The sequence below is a fragment of the Tursiops truncatus genome, chromosome 1 (assembly GCF_011762595.2).
Source record: "Tursiops truncatus isolate mTurTru1 chromosome 1, mTurTru1.mat.Y, whole genome shotgun sequence".
Taxonomy (NCBI): Eukaryota; Metazoa; Chordata; class Mammalia; order Artiodactyla; family Delphinidae; genus Tursiops; species Tursiops truncatus.
The window spans coordinates 176,335,108-176,359,071 of record NC_047034.1 but is presented as its reverse complement, the minus strand read 5'-3'; the positions used below and the strand labels follow the sequence as shown (position 1 = coordinate 176,359,071).

The window sequence follows — 23,964 nt, the reverse complement described above, 5'->3', positions numbered from 1 at the left end:
CTGGGCCCTGGGCTCCAGGGCCAGAAAGAGGGGAAGAGAAAGGACGAGGGCTTCCTTAACAAAATGGGCCACATCAAGACAGGGTCCCTCCAGCCCCAGGACGGCTGGACAAAGGTCTATACGAAGCATGACTCGAGGATGGTAGTTCTGCAGGCGACTGGCCATGAGGAGGCCTTTGCCAAGTGTACCAGGGGCCTGGAACTGGCACTCGCCGCATCCGTCCCCGATGTGGTGCTGGGGCAGAGAGAGACCTGGAGCTCAAACAGAACCAGCACGTTCAAAGGCACCTGGAGGTGAAAGGCCCAGAAAAAGAAGGCAGCAGGAAATCCTTCCAATTTTCTCATGCCCTCCTGAAATACCATGCTAACTTCCTACAGCACACCTGCTCCTCTGGTAAAACACTGTTCTGCTTAAAAATGCACATGGCCTGTAAGCCACTCCTAGACGGTCTTTGTTTACCACACCCTGGACCCACATGACCCGTTCTATGACCTTGAGCACCTTACTCAACCCCTCAGGGCCTGTTTTCTCATCGTAAAAGTGGGCCTGTGACAGTGGCTGCCTCACAGGGCTGTCATGAGGATTCTCTGGGATAACTTTAATGCTACCTGACATGGAACCTGGCACATAGGAGGAGCTCGATAAATTAAATTAATTATAATCAATAGCAAAAATGAAAAACAAATGTTGAGTAGTAAAGGATCAGGGGACTTCCCTGGTGGTCCCGTGGGTAAGACTCCTCACTCCCAATGCAGGGGGCCTGGGTTCAATCCCTGGTCGGGGAACTAGATCCCACATGCACGCCGCAACTAAGAGTTCATGCGCTGCAACTAAAGATCCCACGTGCCGCAACTAAGACCCGGCGCAGCCACAAACAAAAAAAGGTAAAGGATCGGTCAAAAAATGATAGCACAGCCACATGGCTGCATATCACATGACTGCTAAAATGTTTTCTTGAAAATCGTTTGAGGACATGGTAAAATTATCATAAGTGAAAACATGGATGTTAAAATGGATATTACAACGTTTACACTGTATGGTCTCAACTCTGAAAATGAAAATACATGCATATTTTTTAAAAAAGTCTGCTGGGAAATTAATGCAAGGGAATAGTGATTCTAGCTACACGGTAGGAGTCAATCCTCTAAGCTTTTCTGCTGTTTGTCTTTCCCAATGACTTTCCACAATGACTATGCATTCTTTCATAGCCAGGAAAAACGATCGACATATGTTATGGAGAGAACAGCACTGACAATAAGAAAGGCACGAACTCAGCATTCTGTTGAGCCTGCTTTGGAAGCTACTGCTCTCCGCCCCCGAGCCTCAAGCTGGGGCTTCTCAGCAAGGCGACTTTCCCAGAGAAGTAATGATTGCCTTTGGTTCAAAGTCAGTCCAGCGAGGATGTCGGGTCTGCTTGGCCACCCTGGGGACCAGGAGACAAGCGCTCCATGTTCCTGCCTTTTCGGGGGACTATGGGCTCCCAGACCCAGAGTCTGGTCCATTCATTCACCCAAGAACATGCTGGCGCTCTGGGGGGCCCAGCCCCACAAATACAAAGAGGGAAGCCACAAGGGGCTCAGAGTTGGTCAAGAGATGGACCAGGAGACAGTATGGGGAGTAGCAGGGCCGAGGTACACGTGTGCGGTGGGGATCACAGGAGGGCCTGGCCCTGCCTGTGGGAAGCAGGGGAGGGGGTGGGCTCAGGGCTGGGCTCCTGGCAGCCGAGAGGCAAATGCGGGGACGGAAAGGCGTGAACGCACGAGGCCTGAGACGGGAGCTGAAAGTCATTCACTGTGGCTGTTTGTGGGGCATGAGGTCCTGGTGTCGGGTGGGCAGGGGTCCTGCTCATCACGCTAAGGGGTTTGGATTTTATGCTCAAGGCAGTAAAGAGCCACTGAAAGATTTTAAGTCGGGAAGAGACCCGCTGATGTAGCCTTCGATACTCACTCTGGGTACAGGGTAGAAAGTGCACGGAGAGGGCAAGACGAGAAGTCAAGGTGCCAGTTAGGGGCTGTTTGTGGTGATCGAGACAAGAATTAACACGGGCTCAGACCAAAATGCGGGTTCAAACCAAGATGGAGAAGACAAAGCAGATGTGAGGAGCATTAAGGCGGGAGAATCAAGAGGACCTGGTAACCTCCTAGGTACCTGAGGAAGACAGGAGTCAGTGGCTGGTCCCCAGGACACTGGGTTCATGGGGTGGCACATCCTCACAACAGAGAATACAGGTGGGAGCACAGATCCCGGGGCGGGGAGAGGTTACGACCCTGAATGTGCTGAATGTGGGGCGTGTGCGGCCAGACGGCCAGTAGAGAGCGCGCATCAATCTGGGGGTCAGCAGGGGGTCTGGGCTGAGGGGGTGTATTTGGAAGGCATCGACCAGAGCTCTGTTGGGAGTCACGGGAGTGATGTGACCTCCCAGGGAGAGCGTGTGACACTGAGAGGAGAGAACAAAATATGGAGAACACCAGCATGACCATGGTGAGGGGAAAGGAGGCACTGGGGGGGCGGGGGGTGGGAGGCAGTGAGCAGAGAGAAGCAGAAAATGGGGGAGGGGGGAGAGAGAGAGGGGGGTCTCATGGAAGACAAGGGAGGGAAAGGAGGGCTTCCAGAAGGAGGCTTTCGAGGGTGGTCTTGGAACAGCACAGCCCAGGCAGGTCTACCCACTGTCCAGTGCAGTACTGGGGGGCCTCTGGGGCCCTCTCCTGGAACCATTTGGTGAGGCGCTATGGTGCAGGCCCGTGCACCAGGGTCTCCAGCACCTACCTGGACCCAGCAGATACTGAACACGTGTTCACCGAGGGAAGAATGGGATGGGGGGCGGCCGGGAGGCGTGGGCTGAGGGATGCCCAGCTTGCTGCTCTCCTACCTGGGTCTGGGGAGGGCAAGCAGTGCTCCCGGTACCAGACCCCTCCAGCCCCAGAGGGGAAGCGTGTGCGGGTCCAAGGTGGTGGGCAGGACCCCGGGACGGATGGCCAAGCGCTGACCCATTGATGGGGCGGCCTCAGGCCCCCTACTGAGGGCAGCTGGAACAGCACAGGTCAGAGTTGCGGGAGCCGGCGGAGCAGCGCACAGGCATTTGCTGAGAGACAGTGCCGCCTAGTGGCAGGAGGTGCTCACACCAGGCTTCTACGGGACGGTCCCGCCCATCACCCCGAATGCTCCTAGGCCTTTCTGGGCCTTTCATGCTGGGGTCCTGAGCACTGGAAGCAATGATCCAGGGCTCTTGCCACCCGGGTGGCACCTGAGACTCTGACAGCAACATGCCCTGTGGCATCAGCTGAGGTCGGCTCTGCCAACGGGGAAGGTGGGCAGGCTAGAATGTTATCAAAGCCCCATCTGGCCCCATGGTGTGGGCAGAAATGCAGGGTCCTGCTCTCAGGCTTGAACCTCCGTAGTGGGAGAGACTGGACTGCTTGCTGTTTTGTTGGCACAAAGAAAATACAGTAAGCCTGTGAGGCTTGTCGCTGGAGGTGACTGTGGGGCGAGGGGCAGACTGAAGGGCAGCCCAGCAGCAGAGACCCATCTCCCCAGAGATTCTCACCCAGCTCCAGGTTCACTCCCAGGAGCCTGCTTCCCGGAGAGAAGTACCCAAGGCCAGCCTGTCTGTCTGTGGACGCCCCACACCCAGGAGGGCCCGGATTCCAGGGCCACGAAATCACACCCACAGGCCCACGGCTCACTCCTGACTGCTCAGCAGTTTCAGGCCAGGTGAGGTCACCGTGACTGCCTTAAATAACTCAGCAGAGCTCATTTTTATTTTCAGTTGTTGGTTTAGCTGAGCAAGACAAAAAGAGTTCTCTTAAAAACACTTTTTAAAACTTCCCCTTTAAACAACAAGGTCCTACAGTACAGCACAGAGAACTATATTCAATATCCTATGAGAAACCATAATGGAAAAGAATATTTAAAAAAAGAATGTATGTATATACGTAAAACTAAATCACTTTGCTGTAGAGTAGAAATTAACACAACATTGTAAATCAACTATACTTCAATTAAAAAAAAAAGAAAAAGAAAAATAGGAAACCAAAAAAGCCATTCAGAATCTAAAAAAAAACTTCCCTTATTGTAAAAGAAGTGTATGCGCAATGTTAAAAAAAATTAGTTTTACAAAAAACTGTGTGACTTGGAAAGTCAAAGTCCCTTATGTGGTTCCACCCTCCATCAAAATTTTCTCTAAACAACCTGGTAAATATTCTTTCAGCTTCTTTTGCTCTATACACATACATTCGTGCGTGTGTGAATATGGGCAGGGGGTAGGGAGTGTATGTGGTGGTGTTTTCTATACTGACAGTTCTATAGCTTCTTTTGATTTTTTTCCCATTAACAGCTTTCTACTTAGAGGCATTCTTACCCCTGCAGCTCAAATTCAGGTTAACCCAGTGACCCAAGACCAGGCTGGGAGAAAAGGTGATGCCCCAGGGACTCAGAAGCCTGAGGGTTTCAAGTGAATGCGGTTGGGGAGCAGGGGAGAGGGACCCACGCTAAAACCCAGATCAGCCCTGGAGGAGAAAAGACCTCTCCCAGAAGAAATATCCCAGGACGGGGTTGGGGGGCAGACTCCACACCCCTTATCTCCTCCCCAGCGGTGGCTGACAGCACAGCTGGCGCAGACAGGGTGCGGCACGAGGGTGGCCTGGGCGAGAGGCTGTCCCCGGGAGCTGCTGGGGCCACGGGAACACCCTCTACATTTCTGCTGACTTGGGCGCACAGGCTGGGTCACACCCAGCGTCAGAGCTCGGGAACCGGGTCCTGCGCCAGGGCAGAGCCCGGCGTGTGACATCCAGGAAAACAAGGGCAGCCTCAGGAAAAGCAGTCCCGTGTGCCAGGTCTGCTCACCTCCCCGGCCTCAGGGATCAGCAAACACGCCCATCAGCACTCTGCTCCTGGGAGCCCGCTCACACCAGACAGGTCACCGGCTGCACGATTCAACAGCCAAGAATTCCAAGCAATTGGAAATTGGTGGTCAGGGTCCTGGGCTACAGGGTCAGGATAAGGCTTCCAGAAAGGGAGAGCCCATTAAGTGCCCAGCAGCTTCCTGCGGCTCCAGGACAGACAGAGACAAACCCAGCTCTGCAATCGGGCTGCAGGTTTGCATCCTGGGCCCCCCAGGAACTGGCTGCAGTGGCTTATTGCTTCAGAACCCCCGTTTCCTTGCCTGCTAAGTAGAAGTAATACAGCTGGCAGCTCAAGCCTGCTAGACAATGAACACTCAGTGTTACCCACTACCATTATTACAACTGGCTGAGGGTACTCAAAAGAGAAATAGCTCCCTTGGGCACACGGAGACCTCCAGGACCACTGGGGCCACCTTCCTGGGCACAGCCAGGAACACAGCAGCCACTGTGCAGCCCGCACCTAGAGCAGGCCCCTGCACACAAGGGTGGTTTCCTTGTCCCTGAACAGGGTACTCGGGGGCGGGGGGCAGGGGCAGGCAAAGGCTGAAGAAATGCAACCACCAGAGCCTCTGCAGCTATGGGGCCCCCAGACACCTCCATTTCTTCCTCTTCCTCCCCCAGGCCTAGAAAGGGATCCCCCCATTACCTGATTGGGTCCTTGGCTCCCAGCTGGGGAAGGAGAAGGGACCGGCCTGGAGGCTCTGGAGGCTCTGCAGGCTCCACGTCTAGACGCTGCCGCCAGCTGGGGCTCAGCTCTGTGGGTGAGGGAGCTGCCGCCCCGAAATCTCTCTCTCGTGGACCACCCATCTGGAAGGGCTGGAGCTACGCTTTCTAAAGGAACCACAACTTGCTGTCGCTGGCCACGCGGGCCCTCGACTCTCCCTGGTCAATGGACTCACCCTGGTCGATGGAGTGCTGGGGCAGCTGGCTGAGCTGGCTGCTGACCACCCCCGCGTAGGTGCGCAGGAACTCCTCCTCGCTGGCTGTCAGCTGCAGGGGCGAGAGGGCTGGGTGAAGGGTGGCCCGCACCCGCTCCCTGGGCCTCTGTTGTTGCGAACTGACCTTCTAGTTCCAGGGTGAGCACCCTCTCCTCTCTGCTCCCACCCCTAAAACTTGGTCCATGGGGCCCACAGGCCTTGGCACCGGGATCAGATCGGGGACGGGGATTCCAGCATAGGGCAGGCCCTGCTTGGGGAGCCCCTCCCTCTCCTGTTGAGAAGGGCCACTGCACATCTGCTGCCCTCTCGGTGGCTGTCCTGCCCGCCGGTCACCACCGGAAGAGAAGACTCCCGGTAGAGGGGAGGAAAGGAAGGTCAGGGCCTTTAGGACCCTCACCCACTTGGCCCAAACATGGCACAGGGAGTGCCATGCCGAACTGGACATGCTGGTGCCTGTGCCCGGGAGCCTGAATTAGCCACAGCCAAGCCAGAGGCCTGGCATCCCCATCCCCAGACCACAGCTGCTACAGAAGGTGGTCACAGCCCCTCTGCCCGCCGGCATCAGGCACCCTCCCTGGGAGACCTGCTGCTCGACGCCCCGAAGGCACTCACGTTGGAGCCCATCTTCCTCAGCATGAGCAGCACTCGGACCTTCTGCTGAATGTACATCTCCTCCGGACTCTTCCCGGGGGCCCCCTCGCGGTTCATGCCCTGGCCAGCTCTGGGGACTCCTGCAGAGCGAGGAGAAGCATGGGGTGGGGCGGTGTCAGGACGAGACATACCCGCATACCGGCACAAGTTGTCAGGCCGCCCATGTTGCATCAGGGGCTCGTTTCTGAGAGCCCAGAGCAGGTGGCGAGCTGCCCGTTCCTCCCTCACGCCTGCTGGCCCGACAGCCAGACTGAGCAGGGATCTCCCCGGAGCAGGCACTGGTGGCCAGCCCCCTCTGTGTGTGGAGCTGTCAGGCCCAGGTGGCTGAGCTGACCCAGACTTCTTGCCAGCTCTACCTTCCAGCCACCCCTCAGCAAGGCTCCTGCTAAGAGCCCAGGAGATGTGCTGCATGAAACCCAAAGTGTCCCCGTCTTTCAAAGCCAGCAACTTCCATGAGGAGCAAAGTGACATGATCAGAGGCAGCCGGCTGGGGCCTGTAGCTGGAGAAGCCATGGGATCAGTACCCAGCCCCCAAACACCAAGACAGCTCCCTCTGCAAAAGTCCCTGACGAGTTCAAGAGGCTGCCTCCTGGGCTGGGCTCCAAGGAGTCCCTCGATGGGGACGGCGAGCCCGGGGCTGCGGGCACACACACCTGCCCGGGCTCGCTGCCGCCACCCTCACAAGCCCACCCACCTGTCACAGGGTGGCTCCTGCACGCGGCAGCTGCGTCCAGGTGCAGCAGGGACCCGACCTGCAGAAAGGTCCCAGGAGAGAAGTCCCAGGGTTTCCTCCCTCCAGGAGGAGCTGGGGGGGAGGAAGCCGGGCGTGGAGGGGTTTGGGTTACACACTTGTAACTCCTGGATGAGTCAGAAATAACGCAGCAGCTGGTGGGGGTGGAGCCCTGGCAGCCCTGGTGCCAAGGAGCTGCGCTCGGAGGACCAAGGGAGCCGGGCTTGCGGGCCAAGGACACTCCTCACACCATCCATCCCTCAGGGGCCAGCAAGCCTTGGACCAGCAGGCTCTCCCAGGTGAAGGGCAGACTCAGAAAGGCGCCAGAGCCCTGGGCAGCAGCCTCCCTGGAGGCTCCTGTCAACCGCTCAGTCCCCAGAAGCTAACAGGGGCTCCGGCCCTAAAAGCCTGCACAATAGGGCAAAATGTGTATTGCGTAGCAATGCAGCTGTGCACTCAATGCAGTGCCGTCTACTTACAGGGCCTTCCTTTCCACCACCAAAGCCCAGGCTCCCTCTTCTACTGTCTGCTATCCTGTCACCTCCTCCTGGTTCAGAAAAGGGTCTAATTAACACTGGTAACCAGGAAGGAGGGGTGAGCTGCCTGCAGAATGACCTCTGGTGAGAGGCAGCCAGCCACCCCCTGGGGCCAGGTGCACGAGCGCAGCGGACAGCCCTCAGTTCCCAGCACAGCTGAGTGGGGAGGCTCGGTTCTGGGGGATCACTCCTCCTCCTGTCCACCCCTTCTCACTTCCTTCCACTCCACCACCCAGTGCAAGTAGCCGGAATGATTTTTTATTTTTTTAATTTTTATTTATTTATTTTTTTTATAAGTTGTGTGCTCTTTTTTAATTTTTTTATTTTATTTTATTTATTTTTTTATACAGCAGGTTCTTATTAGTCATCAATTTTATACACATCAGTATATACCTGTCCATCCCAACCACCCAATTCAGCACACCACCATCCCCACCCCGCTGTGGCTTTCCCCCCTTGGGGGGAAAAGTTTGTTCTCTACATCTGTGTCTCAACTTCTGCCCTGTAAACCGGTTCATCTGTACCATTTTTCTAGGTTCCACATACATGCGTTAGTATACGATATTTGTTTTTCTCTTTGACTTACTTCACTCTGTATGACAGTCTCTAGATCCATCCACGTCTCAACAAATGACTCAATTCCGTTCCTTTTTATGGCTGAGTAATATTCCATTGTATATATGTACCACAACTTCTTTTTTTTTTTTTTTTTTTTTTTCAGTATGCAGGCCTCTCACTGTTGTGGCCTCTCCTGTTGCGGAGCACAGGCTCCGGACGTGCAGGCTCAGCGGCCATGGCTCACGGTCCTAGCTGCTCCACGGCATGTGGTATCTTCCCGGACCGGGGCACGAACCCATGTCCCCTGCATCGGCAGGCAGACTCTCAACCACTGCGCCACCATGGAAGCCCACCACAACTTCTTTATCCATTCGTCTGTGGATGGGCATTTAGGTTGCTTCCATGACCTAGCTATTGTAAATAGTGCTGCAGTGAACATTGGGGTGCATGTGTCTTTTTGAATTATGGTTTTCTCTGGGTATATGCCCAGTAGTGGGATTGCTGGATCATATGGTAATTCTATTTTACTTTTTTAAGGAAACTCCATACTGTTCTCCATAGTGGCTGTATCAATTTACATTCCCACCAACAGTGAAAGAGGGTTCCCTTTTCTCCACACCCTCTCCAGCATTTGTTGTTTGTAGATTTTCTGATGATGCCCATTCTGACTAGTGTGAGGTGATACCTCACTGTAGTTTTGATTTGCATTTCTCTAATAATTAGTGATGTTGAGCATCCTGTCATGTGCCTCTTGCCCATCTGTATGTCTTCTTTGGAGAAATGTCTATTTAGGTCTTCTGCCCATTTTTGGATTGGGTTGTTTCTTTAATATTGAGCTGCATTAGCTGTTTATATATTTTGGAGATTAATCCTTTGTCCGTTGATTCGTTTGCAAATATTTTCTCCCATTCTGAGGGTTGTTTTTTCATCTTGTTTATGGTTTCCTTTGCTGTGCAAAAGCTTTGAAGTTTCGTTAGGTCCCATGTGTTTATCTTTGTTTTTATTTCCATTACTCTAGGAGGTGGATCAAAAAAGATCTTGCTGTGATTTATGTCAAAGAGTGTTCTGCTTATGTTTTCCTCTAAGAGTTTTATAGTGTCTGGTCTTACATTTAGGTCGCGAACCCATTTTGAGTTTATTTTTGTGTATGGGTTAGGGAGTGTTCTAATTTCATTCTTTTACATGTACCTGTCCAGTTTTCCCAGCACCACTTATTGAAGTGACTGTCTTTTCTCCATTGTATATATATCCTTGCCTCCTTTGTCATAGATTAGTTGACCATAGGTGAATGGGTTTATCTCTGGGCTTTCTATCTTGTTCCATTGATCTATATTTCTGTTTTTGTGCCAGTACCATATTGTCTTGATTACTGTAGCTTTGTAGTATAGTCTGAAGTCAGGGAGTCTGATTCCTCCAGCTCCATTTTTTTCCCTCAAGACTGCTTTGGCTATTCGGGGTCTTTTGTGTCTCCATTCAAATTTGAAGATTTTTTGTTCTAGTTCTGTAAAAAATGCCATTGGTAGTTTGATAGGGATTGCACTGAATCTGTAGATTGCTTTGGGTAGTAGAGTCATTTTCACAATACTGATTCTTCCAATCCAAGAACATGGTATATCTCTCCATCTGTTGGTATCATCTTTAATTTATTTCATCAGTGTCTTATAGTTTTCTGCATACAGGTCTTTTGTCTCCCTAGGTAGGTTTATTCCTAGGTATTTTATTCTTTTTGTTGCAATGGTAAATGGAAGTGTTTCCTTAATTTCTCTTTCAGATTTTTCATCATTAGTGCATAGGAATGCAAGAGATTTCTGTGCATTAATTTTGTATCCTGCAACTTTACCAAATTCATTGATTAGCTCTAGTAGTTTTCTGGTGGCATTTTAAGGATTCTCTATGTATAGTATCATGTCATCTGCAAACAGTGACAGTTTTATTTCTTCTTTTCCAATTTGTATTCCTTTTATTTCTTTTTCTTCTCTGATTGCCACGGCTAGGACTTCCAAAACTATGTTGAATAAGAGTGGTGAGAGTGGCATCATTGTCTTGTTCCTGATCTTAGAGGAAATGCTTTCAGTTTTTCACCATTGAGAACGATGTTTGCTCTGGGTTTGTCATATATGGCCTTTATTATGTTGAGGTAGGTTCCCTCTATGCCTACTTTCTGGAGAGTTTTTATCATAAACGGGTGTTGAATTTTGTCAAAAGCTTTTTCTGCATCTATTGAAATGATCATATGGTTTTTGCTTTTTCAATTTGTTAATATGGTGTATCACATTGATTGATTTGCGTATATTGAAGAATCCTTGCATCCCTGGGATAAATCCCACTTGATCATGGTGTATGATCCTTTTAATGTGTTGTTGGATTCTGTTTGCTAGTATTTTGTTGAGGATTTTTGCATCTATATTCATCAGTGATACTGGTCTGTAATTTTCTTTTTTTGTAGTATCTTTGTCTGGTTTTGGTAACAGGGTAATGGTGGCCTCATAGAATGAGTTTGGGAGTGTTCCATCCTCTGCAATTTTTTGGAAGAGTTTGAGAAGGATGGGTGTTAGCTCTTCTCTAAATGTTTTACAGAATTCACCTGTGAAGCCATCTGGTCATGGCTTTGTTTGTTGGAAGATTTTTAATCACAGTTTGTTGGAAGATTTTTAATCACAGTTTCAATTTCATTACTTGTGATTTGGTCTGTTCATATTTCTGTTTCTTCCTGGTTCAGTCTTGAACGGTTATACCTTTCTAAGAATTTTTCCATTTCTTCCAGGTTGTCCAATTTATTGGCATAGAGTTGCCTGTAGTAGTCTCTTAGGATGCTTTGTATTTCTGCGGTGTCTGTTGTAACTTCTCCTTTTTCATTTCTAATTTTATTGATTTGAGTCCTCTCCCTCTTTTTCTTTTTTATAAATTTATTTTATTTATTTATTTTTGGCTATGTTGGGTCTTCGTTGCTGCACGCAGGCTTTCTCTAGTTGTGGCGAGTGGGGGCTACTCTTTGTTGTGGTGTGTGGGCTTCTCATTGCAGTGGCTTCTCTCATTGCGGAGCACGGGCTCTAGGTGCCTGGGCTTCAGTAGTTGTGGCACGCAGGCTCAGTATTTGTGGCTCGTGGGCTCTAGAGCGCAGACTCAGTAGTTGTGGTGCACGGGCTTAGTTGCTCCGCGGCATGTGGGATCTTCCCAGACCAGGGCACGGACCTGCATCCCCTGCACTGGCAAGCGGATTCTTAACCACTGCGCTACCAGGGAAGCCCCCTCTTTCTCTTGATGAGTCTGGCTAATGGTTTGTCAATTTTGTTTATCTTCTCAAAGAACCAGCTTTTAGTTTTATTGATCTTTGCTATTGTTTTCTTTGTTTCTATTTCATTTATTTCTGCTCTGATCTTTATGATTTCTTTCCTTCTGCTAACTTTGGGTTTTGTTTGTTCTTCTTTCTCTAGTTCCTTTAGGTGTAAGGTTAGATTGTTTATTTGAGAGTTTTCTTGTTTCTTGAGGTAGGCTTGTATAGCTATAAACTTCCCTTTTAGAACTGCTTTTGCTGCATCCCATCGGTTTTGGATCGTCATGTTTTCATTGTCATTTGTCTCTAGGTATTTTTTAATTTCCTCTTTGATTTCTTCAGTGATCTCTTGGTTATTTAGTAATGTATTGTTTAGCCTCCATGTGTTTGTGATTTTTACATTTTTTCCCCCTGTAATTCATGTCTAATCTCATAGCATTGTGGTCAGAAAAGATGCTTGATATGATTTCAATTTTCTTAAATTTACTGAGGCTTGATTTGTGACCCAAGATGTGATCTATCCTGGAGAATGTTCCGTGCGCACTTGAGAAGTGTAATCTGCTGTTTTTGGACGGAATGTCCTATAAATATCAATTAAATCTATCTGGTCTATTGTGTCATTTAAAGCTTCTGTTTCCTTGTTTATTTTCATTTTGGATGATCTATTGGTGTAAGTGAGGTGTTAAAGTCCCCCACTATTATTGTGTTACTGTTGATTTTCTCTTTTATAGCTGTTAGCACTTGCCTTATGTATTGAGGTGCTCCTATGTTGGGTGCATATATATTTATAATTGTTATATCTTCTTCTTGGATTGATCCCTTGATCATTATGTAGTGTCCTTCCTTGTCTCTTGTAAGCTTCTTTATTTTAAAGTCTATTTTATCTGATATGAGTATTGCTACTCGAGCTTTCTTTTGATTTCTATTTGCATGGAATATCTTTTTCCATCCCCTCACTTCCAGTCTGTATGTGTCCCTAGGTCTGAAGTGCGTCTCTGGTAGGCAGCATATATATGAGTCTTGTGGGTTTTTTTTTTTTTTTTTTTTTTTTTTTTTTTTTTTGCGGTACGCGGGCCTCTCACTGCTGTGGCCTCTCTTGCTGCGGAGCACAGGCTCTGGATGCGCAGTCTCAGCGGCCATGGCTCACGGGCCCAGCCGCTCCATGGCATGTGGGATCCTCCCGGACCGGGACACGAACCCGCGTCCCCTGCATCAGCAGGCAGACCCCCAACAACTGCGCCACCAGGGAAGCCCTGGGTCTTGTTTTTGTATCCATTCAGCGAGTCTGATTTGCTCCTTGTCTTTTGGTTGGAGCATTTAATCCATTCACGTTTAAGGTAATTATCGATATGTATGTTCCTATGACCATTGTCTTAATTGTTTTGGGTTTGTTTTTGTAGGTCCTTTTCTTCTCTTGTGTTTCCCACTTAGAGAAGTTCCTGTAGCATTTGTTGTAGAGCTGGTTTGGTGGTGCTGAATTCTCTTAGCTTTTGCTTGTCTGTAAAGCTTTTGATTTCTCCATCGAAACTGAATGAGATCCTTGCCAGGTACAGTAATCTTGGTTGTAGGTTCTTCCCTTTCATCACTTTAAGTATATCATGCCACTCCCTTCTGGCTTGTAGAGTTTCTGCTGAGAAGTCAGCTGTTAACCTTATGGGAGTTCCCTTGTATGTTATTTGTCGTTTTTCTCTTGCTGCTTTCAATAATTTTTCTTTGTCTTTAATTTTTGCCAATTTGATTACTATGTGTCTCAGCATGTTTCTCCTTGGGTTTATCCTGTATGGGACTCGTTGCACTTCCTGGACTTGGGTGGCTATTTCCTTTCCCATGTTAGGGAAGTTTTTGACTATAATCTCTTGAAATATTTTCTCTGGTCCTTTCTCTCTCTCTTCTCCTTCTGGGACCCCTATAATGTGAATGTTGTTGCGTTTAATTTGTCCCAGAGGTCTCTTAGGCTGTCTTCATTTCTTTTCATTCTTTTTTTTTTTTTTTGTGGTACGCGGGCCTCTCACTGTTGTGGCCTCTCCCGTTGCGGAGCACAGGCTTCAAACGCACAGGCTCAGCGGCCACGGCTCACGGGCCCAGCCACTCTGCGGCATGTGGGATCCTCCCGGACCGGGGCACGAACCCGTGTCCACTGCATCGGCAGGCGGACTCTCAACCACTGCGCCACCAGGGAAGCCCTCTTTTCATTCTTTTTTCTTTATTCTGTTCCGCAGCAGTGAATTCTAGCATTCTGTCTTCCAGGTCACTTACCCGTTCTTCTGCTATTGATTCCTTCTAGTGTAGTTTTCTTTTCAGTTATTGTATTGGTCATTTCTGTTTGTTTCTTCTTTAATTCTTCTAGGTTTTTGTTAAACATTTCTTGCATCTTCTCGATCTTTGCCTCCATTCTTTTTCCGAGGTCCTGGATCATCTTCACTATCATTATTCTGAATTCTTTTTCTGGAAGGTTGCCTATCTCCACTTCATTCAGTTGTTTTTCCTGGGGTTTTATCTTGTTCCTTCATCTGGTACATAGCCCTCTGCCTTTTCATCTTGTCTGCCTTTCTGTGAATGTGGTTTTTGTTCCACACGCTGCAGGATTGTAGTTCTTCTTGCTTCTGCCGTCTGCCCTCTGGTGGATGAGGCTACCTAACTGGAATGATCTTTTTAAAAGCCAGAATGGATGACATTTCTCCCCACTCCAACCTACCCCAGGATACGCTTCATGCCCTTGCCAGGATCCCACATGGCCGGCTCTGCCTCTCGCTCCCACTCCTCCCCTCTGTCTCGCTGGCCCCCAGTTTGTTTCTAGGACCTGCCAAGAAGCTCCTCCCCAGCAGCCTTTGCACTGGGGTCCCCAGGCTGGAACTGGCTTCTTTTCCGCTCGCTTAGATGCCTTCCTGGGGAGCCTTTCCTGACTGCATGACCGCGGTAGGTCGTGCGCCCCACCCAGGCCCTCTTGGGCACGTGGTCCCATCACATCCCAGTTTCTTCTTCTTTTGTTTCTTTTTTTAGGCCACACCATGCGGCATGCAGATTTTAGTTCCCCGACCAGGGACTGAACCCGTGCCCCCTGCATTGGGAGCATGGAATCTTAACCACTGGACCACCAGGGAAGTCCCTTGTCCGCTTCATAGAGCACCTGCCGGGGTGCTCACTCACTGTCTTCCTGCACCTGCTGGAGGGCCGGGGCCGTGGCTGCTTCGCTTGCCCCGTCTTCCTTCAGCCCTGGCCCAGTTGGCTGAAGAGAGAACCCAGACAGCCTGTGGGGTCTGGGCTTCCACCCCTTACCATCTCCACATCACTTACGGTCAAATACAAGTCCCTAATCCAGTCTCCATAACCAAATTTAGCTTTTCCAAAGACTCTCATTCCTGAGTATTTTGTGTGCCTTGGGCTGTCGTGTTCTCCGAGGTCATCTGAAATGCTCCATGAAGACTTCAAATTGGGAATTAGGGCTTCCAGGGGTAAAAGTCTTCTGAGTCTGTCCTGTGTCCAAGGGCTAATGGTCAGTTGGCCCTCTCCTTGTGGAAGTCAAGGGATTGGCCACTAGGTGTCGCCACACACAAAAGAACCAGAGCCCCAGGGCCACACCCACCCGCTCCCCTACCTCCGTGCTACTGCCCCCTCACCCCCCACCCCCTCGGCCCCCAACACAAGCCCCCCAACGGCCCTTCTGGTTCAAGGCTTCATAGCGGTCCTACGGTCACAAACCACCCCCAGTCCTGGGTCCCAGAGCAAGCTCTATCCCCCCATTTAGGGGCCAGCTCTACCCAGGCAAGGATATGTCTCTGGTTTTGCTGTGCGTCCCAGGACCTCGGGACGCTGGCTTCACAGAGATTGAGAGCCCCTTCCTCACTGTCCTTTCCTGACCAGCCAAGCTTCCTCCAACAGAGGTATGAGGGCTCAGCACCCACAGGAGTGTGTGTGGGTGCCCGTCTCAATCATTTTACACGGGGTCTATTTCACAGAACTTTGCTCCTCCCAACAATCCTACCCTTGGCGTCACGTACGGACCGGTTCTGTTCCACTGTAGCTCCACTATCCCCGGGGACCCACCACGCTCACACTGTGATTACCAGGGGGCCTCACACACCCAGCCGTGGGCCTGGGGTGTCGCTGGTGCCTGAATGGGTCTTTGGGGCCAGGTCGCTCCCTGTTCACACTTCCCTGGCAGAGACCAGTTCTTAAACTGTTACTGCTTGCCTTGGGAGGACTCCTGCCCTTCCTAAAACTGCTGGTCTTCTAGGATTCTTCGAGCTCTGGTTTGAGCTGACTCCACCCTGCTGCCTGACAGAGAGAACACCCAGGAATGGGTCAGGGCCGATGGCAGCGTGAACACGTGTTCCTGCCCTCCACACTCCAATCCTGACGGACGAGAACATTGGGACCTGTTTACATAATTCCGTCCGAAACAGAAGCTGCATCAAGGGTGCCAATGTGAAGGAAATAACTGAAGAGAATCAATCACAATCAACCCAAACAACAACGACCTTTCAGTCGCTGGTAATGCTGCAAGTGTATTACAGTGTGTTTGAGTTTGGTGCCTATCCAAGCGAACATGTGGTTAAGTTTTCATCACAGTTTTGACACACATCAGATTAACTTCACTTGAGAATTCTTATTCTTCCCTGTAGGGATCAAGAACTGGTCTCCACTAAAATGTGTTTAAATTACCTAAGTCCAAACTGCAAAGAATTTGGATACAATAATTATTCATTCAGTCCTCAGCTGTGAGAGCTGAAGGTAAGGTAACGCTGCTTCTCACATATGGTCTCCTGGCGACCCCACAAACACACCACCGCCTAAGATGGTGGAGCTTCCATCCTAAATCCTAAGAAAATCCCTCAGTGTTAACTGCCCAAGTCAGAGACAGACCTGCTCCCTCTCTTAAGATATAACATTCTGGAAGCTAAACAGGGAAAGGCATACATGAGCCAAAACATAGAAAATGGAAAGAAACAGGCAACTATCAACTATGCAAACGAAAGGCAAGGGGAGAGGCTTGTGGCTAAGTGGATGCTGTGTCACAGATATCCACGGCTTACGCCAAAGTGGGCGTGATTCCAGAAAATCACACCTGATTGGGACAAATGCACTTCAGAGAAACTGCGTTCCATACATTCACTGCAGACACACAGATGCATTCACCCCCACACACACACCTTCTACACACTTCTGTTGGTTCTGAGCCTGCATCTCTGTTGAAGGAAGGTTGGTAGGTAAAAGACAGTCAGGAAGGGGTTCCCAACCACTGGGAAGGGTACTTACAAAGTGACAAATGTGGCTCGTGGCCTGGGAGGCCGCACCACATTTTCTGGGAGGCATCGAGGTGGTCCGTAAGATACCACGTTCCTGCCCAGAGATTAGAGGGACCTAATCTCTATGCACATGAGCTCCAGCTTGGAAACAGCTGATCTCACTTTGGAAGAATTGGGAGGTAGAGCAGGAAAGACTCAGAGAGCAGGACATGCAGAAGTCAGACCCATTCTGATAAACGACTTTGAAAGCTGGCCTCCCTTTGACAGGCGGGGGATGGGGGTGGGGGGGGGTGGGGGGGTGGCGCCCAAATACAAACACAGCCACCTGCACTCCTTTTTATTTATAAACTTAAAGCTAATGCTGTTTAACACCCACACTTATGTAAATTGGAATATACGTTTATACCCAGGGTGGTCTACCACCTGCTTGTAAATGCTGCCTGACCTCAGGCTTGGCCAGACAACAGGGGGCGCCTATAGGTACACAAGCCACCTCTCCCCCATGGGTCCCAGCACTTGACTTTTGTCCATTTAAAAAAAAAAGTGATATATTTTAGATGTTCATGTTTTAAAATGTACATTTTCATCTGTACAATGTTTACATTGCATGAAAATACAGTGCCATATAACTGTGTGACTCACAGAGCTTATATAAAATATTAATTCAGACCTTACACATCTTAACAGCCTAAAAGACATCAGCAGAACCACAACGCTCACGGATAAGAACCCACACAGCTGAAGCAATGAGCATTATCAGGGACGATGAAGAAAGGATATGAGATGTGCCAGCTTCACGGTCAGCCCTAGAGCCAGTACCCGAGGCCCTCTCCTCAACGCCGTTCTATGGCCACTCTACCAGACGTCCTTCCCCTGGGGTCCTTACCTGCTTCTGGAAATCACCTTCAGGAAAACAGGTGCTCAACTGTGACAGGCAGGTTGTGGCCGGGGAGAAGGAGGAAGGTGCAGCCCTGTGGAAACACAGAACCCAGGTCACGGGAGGAGCCAGGAGGAGCCACGGCCAGTGCTGTGGGATATAGGCGGATGGCAGGAAGCTTGTGGCCAAGGGCCCTGCACGGTCTAGAAATATCTGTATGTCTGGCCAGCCCAGAAACTTGCACCAGCACCCTGGGATAAGGTGCTGGCTGCAGCTATGCACTGTCATTTCCTGCCAAAGCAGGTCACTACACACCCTCCTCCCCTTGGGTTAGTCACCGAGGCTGACTGGGAGATGTCGAGGACCAGAGTGAATCACTTCCGGGCAGCTGATGGGCAAGTCCTGCACCTGCCCGAGAAGGCATCCCACCCACCAAACAACACGACAAGCCAGGCACAGCTACCTCGGCGCTCCGCCCACTTTGTGCTCAGACTTGCATGGTGTTTGTGTGCCTGGGGAACACACACACACACACACACACACACACAGATTCAGATAATTTAAAACCTACTAGTCTGGCCACAGGTGTGCTTGCCCCAACACACCTCTTCTAGGAATCAGAGAACATTCTCTTCTCTTCTTTGGCCTTCCACACACACCCTCATCGTCTGGGTCCTCTGCAGGTTGACCGGGCAGGAGGGAGGCTGCTAATGGTGGGTGGAGGTGCAGGCGGGGGGGCCGGAGTCTCGCCTGCCCGTGGCAGCCCGGCCACCCCTCCACTGCGGCGTGTGGGCCTCAGAGCACTTGGTTTAAAGGTGGACTCCTGGCTCTCAGCCCTGCGGTGAGGACAGATGTCTTTGGATAATTGAGAAACCTATTCTAGGGGACCAAGGGGAGCTCTGCAACCCATCTGTCTTCAGCAATCTCTGCTACTCACCCACCCAAGAGGCTGAGGAAAACGTGCTTCCCAGAGGAAGTGAGATTCAGAAGCCTCCCCTACAGGGAGACGCTGCTCTGACCCTGGGTCTCTGGTCTGCAGAGCCCTTAGACCAGTGATGGCCCTGGGATGGAAGAGCAGTCACCCGCCACTGCCACCCCCGCCACCCTCAGCCTACCCTACGGGAAAGACATTTACAACGATTAATTGCTCTTTTATTCCTCTAGACATCAAAGCACTGAAATACCAAGGATCCCTGGGTAAACTTCTACCCAAGTCCCCACATTCCTTCAAAGAGAGATGAAAAGAGACAACCTTCTCCCACTTCTGAGGGGCTTTAATTTTCCAACTACCCCAACAGCCAATTAGCCTCCTACTGTCTACAGGGCTCGGACTGTCCAAGAAACAGAGAGGAACCTTGGCTTCATGACTTGAAGGAGAGGGCGCCTATGGGATGTGGTGGCTCCTGATGGGACCATCTGGGGACTCACACCAGCTGTTCCATTTGCCACCCGATGATCAGGTCAATGTTCCCAATTTACAGAGGAGGAAACCGAGGACCAAAGCGCCTGGGGCCCCGGAGCCGGTGGAGACGGTGAGCACGCTTCCGGAGCTGGACTCTGTTTCCCGTTCTACTCTGTCGATGGTCAGCTGTGCGACCTGAGGTCAGTCACTGCCCCCTGAGCCCTCCAGTTTGCCACTGGTCAAAAGGAAATCAGGACCTCGACCGTGTCCTCCCTCGGAGGATGCAAGGAGATGGGGGCTGGCTTCATGAGTATGAGGCCTGGGCGCCAGCACAGGTCCGAGCACTCATAAGGGCCCTACTCTTGGTTTAATGCTCTCCTGTTGCCGTCTTACAACTCTGAATAACTCGTTTAACAAGGGGTCCTGCATCGGGTGCCACCAACTATCTAGCCAGTCCAGAATGAGGGAAAGGATGTCAAGTGCTCTCAACTGCCAAGGGGACCGTAACCTTACGTAGACATGACATGGACTCAGGAAAGATTTACTAGAATAAAACCTCTCTAGGTGAACACAGCCCTGTGTCAGGCTCAGGAAGCAGGAGATACAAAGGTGGGGCTGTGACACTAAGCCTGCCTTCCAGGAGCTTCCAGAATGGCTGAGGAAACCACACTGCACAAGGCAAATGGAAAACAACACAAATAATATGTAACAATGAACCAAAAAGATAGGTCAGGTTAAAAACACAAACACTTCCAAGAGTGCCAACTGCACGTAACATGCCGTGCCCAGCACCTCCCCCTGAGCAGCTCAGAGGTGAGAGGAAAAAACCCAGGGCCTCGACCCAGTGTAGTTAAGTGGCAGAGTAAGGGGATGTGCAAAGCTCTGTGGCAACACAGAGGAAGGGGAGGGACCAGCTCCTAGCAGAAGACCCTGAAACTGGGTCTTGAAGGATGAATAAAAGGAGTTTGCTGGTAGAGAAGATGGGGAAGCGCGCTGCAGGCAGAGGGAACAGACATTCTTTGAACAAACAATTACTGAGCATCTGTTTATTATATGCCAGGCCCTGTGCTGGGCATTGAGGATACACAGGCGAGCATGCTTGTGATAATGACTCCCAGTGAGCAGGGGAGACAGGCTTGAATCAAGTCACACCCTGGTAAACAGAGCCTCAGATGGTGATAAATGATGGGGGTCAGGGGTCGGGGGTGGTAAGTGCAAGGTGCCCTAGGACGCGCAGCTGGGAGTCTGACCTCGCCCTGGGGGCAGGCACCCTTGGAGGTGACTTCTGAGCTGTTACTCAGGTCAGGAGGAGCTGGGTTGGGGGACACACACACACACACACACACACACACGTAAAGGTCCTCAAACAGGAAGAGACTGGGCCTTTGGGAAAACTGGAGGAAGAAGGTGTAGCTGAGGCCAGGGAGGCAGGTGAGGGGGCTCAAGGTACTAGACCACATGGGTCTCGGGGGGGGTGAGGAGAGGTTCAAGCGGGAGAGTCGGGTAAAGCCTGAGACCCCTGTGGCTGTGGCGTGAGGGCTGCGGTGTGAGGAGAGATGGAGAGAAGCTGGAGGGCAGGTCCCTGCTGGGCCAGGTGAGGGCCGGGCTTGGGCTGCGGGGTGACGGAGAAGGGACGGTGAGGGTGGGAGGGCTTGGGACACTTCGGCAGGTGGAACTGCGGGACAGGAGCAGTGTCGGAGCCTGGACTGCACTGCGGCTGCGGGAGGGGGTGTGGGTGTGACGTGCCAGCTGCCGGTCTGCTGGTGACGGCCCTGAGGACAGGCCAACAGCTGGGGCTGGGCTCCCAGGGCCACGGAGAAGCCCCTGGGTGGAAACAGAGCAGGCTCGTCCTTCAGATGAAGTCGGTATCACCGTGCACATCCACAAAGCGTTCTGGAGACGGAGTCAGAACGTGGTGACTGACCAGATCCGGGAAACGTCTGGGGCACTTCTAGGAGACGCTGCGCTGGATGGGGCGGGGGGCTGAGGGGGCACTTTGGGAAGAAGGAGCGACATGGGTGATGGCGAAGAACTGACATCCTGGCATGTCACGTACCAGCCGTGTGGCCTTGGGGAACGCATTCATCCATGCAATCAACAGACGTTCCGAGCACTTACTGGGACTGGGATACAGCAGTGCAAAAACAGGCCAAAGTCCCTATGTACATTCTAGGGAGAAGGGAGAACAGACAAAATGAAATAAACGAGAAGTAATCAGTGGGTAAATAACCTAGTAAGGAGGAAGGAGATAGGTACTCTGATAAAAAACCGGGCTGGCTGAGAGGAAAAAGAGGTGTCAGTGGTCAGGTGAGCAGGTGAGCCAGGGGAAGCCTGGGGGAGCTGGACTGGGGCCCTGGGCACAGGGCCTGGGAGGGACACCAGTGAGGGGAGGAGGGGGAGGGGAGCAGATCAAAGGAAGGATAAGGGTGGGGGTGGTGAGGAACACGACCTCCTTCCATGTTCCACGTGCTGCCCGGAATGCTTGGTTTCTCAACCTCAGCACTAGTGACATTCTGGACTGGATACTTCTCTGTTGCGGTGACTGTGCCACCCATGGGAGGTTATTTAGCAGCCTCCCTGGGCTCTACCAGCCAAAGGCACCTCCCCCTTGGTTGTGACAACCAAGCATGTCTCCAGACTTTGCCACGTGCTCCCTGGGGGGTAAAGTCCCCCCCAGGTGAGAACACTGCTTTAAAGAAACAGCTGACATACATTCTGGCTCGCTGTTGGCCGCGCGCTGTTCTGAACCCTCCATGTATATGAATCATTCAGTCTTTGCAACAAGCATCCCTATAAGGTTTTACAAATGAGGGCACTAGTCTATGCTCACCCAGCTAGCCCGTCCTAGTCCGTTCTGGGGCAGGATTCGAACCCAGAACGTCCAGGCTCCCCGCCATGGTACACTGCTCTCCAGTAAACAAGTAAGTGGACAGAAACGCGCTCAGCAGAGGAAGGCAGCCCTGAGCCTCATCTGCAGCCCGGGCTGAGAGTCCCACTTGGGGTGGCACCTCAGGTTCCCCAGCGACATCAAAGCTGGGGCACCAGAGAGAACTTCCACAAGCTCCACTCTCAGTAATTAAACCGCAACCTCCCGGACTCTAGGGCCTCGTGAGCAACCACCTTAATAAATAAATTCCACATTTTGGCCTCCTCCATCCAGACCCAGGCTCGGCGTTCTTGAACCGCACTCCACCAGCAGGAGCAAAACAGGTGTAATGACAGCAGAGCCGCTCAGGACGCAGCACCATTCTTAGGTGATGAGCTTGGGATAAGGAATTTGTCCTGAGGTCACCAACCCAAATTCCAGCCTGCCCCAAAGCTCCTTCCTGCTCTGTGAAGCCAGGTGAAGTTGCAGAACAACAGTGATAATTACTGTGGTTGCGAGAGCATTCCTAAGGGCCAGGCACAATGTCAGGCCTGTTCAGCACATGGGGTCCTCACGACAAGCCTGCAAGGCAGGAATTATTCTCATTTTATAGATGAGACAACCAACGCTCAGAGAAGATAAGTAACCTGCTCAAGGCCATGGAGCTAACAGGTGACAAGCCTGGATTTGAAAATCCACGCTTTCTCTCCATCCTATCAGCCCCATCCAGTTCAGAAGCTGATAGAAACATTAGCCATTTTATTTTATTTTATTTTATTTTTTTGGCCACACCCCATGGCATGTGGGATCTTAGTTCCCCAACCAGGGATCAAACCTGTGCCCCCTGCATTGGAAGCACAGAGTCCTAACCACTGGACTGCCAGGGAAGTCCCATTAGCCATTTTAACTGAAATTGAAATGAAAACCCACTTTACAGGGAAAAGACAAGTCAGAACCCAAAATAACTGCTAATCAGAACATGAAATAAGGCAGTATAAGAACTAAATACAGGGAATGGTTCTTGATGGAATCCAGGGAGGGGAGAGGTGAGGGAGTCATAGGCTGCTATTGGGCAACTGGAGAAAATTTAATAGGGAGTATTTATTAGATATTAGTAGTGTATCAATGTTACATGTGTTGAATGTGATGAATATATTGTGGATACATTGGAAAATATCCTGGTTCTTGAGAGATACAGGCTGAGTATTTAAGGGTGAAATGTCTCAATGCTTGCAACTTACTCTGAAATGGTTCTGGAAAAAAAGTGTGTGTGTGAGTGTGTGTGTATATGTATGCATGTGTGTGGGTATATGTGCGAGCATGTATATGTGAGTGTGTATGTATATATCAGTGTGTATGTGTGAGTGTTGTATGTATATGTGTGTATGTGTATATATGTGTGTGTTTGTATTAGTGTGCATGTGTATATGTGTGTATGTGTATATGTGTGTGAGCGTGTATGTGTATATGTATGTGTTATTGTGTATGTGTGTATGTGTGTTTATGCATGTGAGTGTGTATGTGTGTGTGTGCTTGTGTTAGTGTGTGTTTATGTGTGTGTGTGTGTATATATGTGTATGTGTATATGTGTATGTTTGTGTGTGTGTACATGTGTACGTGTATATGTATGTGTTTGTGTTAGTATGTGTATATGCGTATGTGTTTATGTGTGTATGTGTACATGTGTGTGAGCGTGTATGTGTATATGCATGTGTTTGTGTTAGTGTGTATACGTGTATGAGTGTGCTTGTGTGTGTGTATGTGTGTGAATGTGTTTACGTGTATATGTGTATATGTGCGTGTTTGTGTCTGTGTATATGCGTTTGTTAGTGTGTACGTGTGTGAGTGTTTATGTGTATGTGTGTGAGCGTGTATGTGTATATGCATGTGTTAGTGTGTGTGTGTGTGCGTATGTGTGAGTGTGAGTATGAACAGAGACAGTACGTGCGCAAATACGGCAAAGGTTAACACTGGTGAATCCAGGT

The 23,964-nt window shown here is 50.4% G+C and overlaps 1 protein-coding gene across 9 annotated transcripts in view; it reads right to left on the bottom strand.

Annotated features, from left to right (window-relative positions):
* The window catches only part of CTNNBIP1 (catenin beta interacting protein 1), a 52,957-nt gene that overhangs the window by 12,128 nt on the left and 16,865 nt on the right, over positions 1–23,964 (bottom strand). For 4 of the 9 annotated variants that reach the window (XM_033843597.2, XM_073796451.1, XM_033843599.2 and 1 more), the window contains 3 exons: positions 17,721–17,805; positions 6,452–6,570; positions 5,801–5,891 (listed from right to left, as the gene is read on the bottom strand). In XM_033843597.2, the coding sequence (XP_033699488.1) occupies positions 5,801–5,891; positions 6,452–6,547 (187 nt within the window). In that variant the 5' untranslated portion in view covers positions 6,548–6,570; positions 17,721–17,805. Of the gene's footprint in view, positions 1–5,547; positions 5,733–5,800; positions 5,892–6,451; positions 6,571–7,184; positions 15,143–17,720; positions 18,281–18,316; positions 18,548–23,964 lie in introns of those variants that run through there. The other 5 variants (XM_073796448.1, XM_033843631.2, XM_073796454.1 and 2 more) reach the window with 5 other exon arrangements.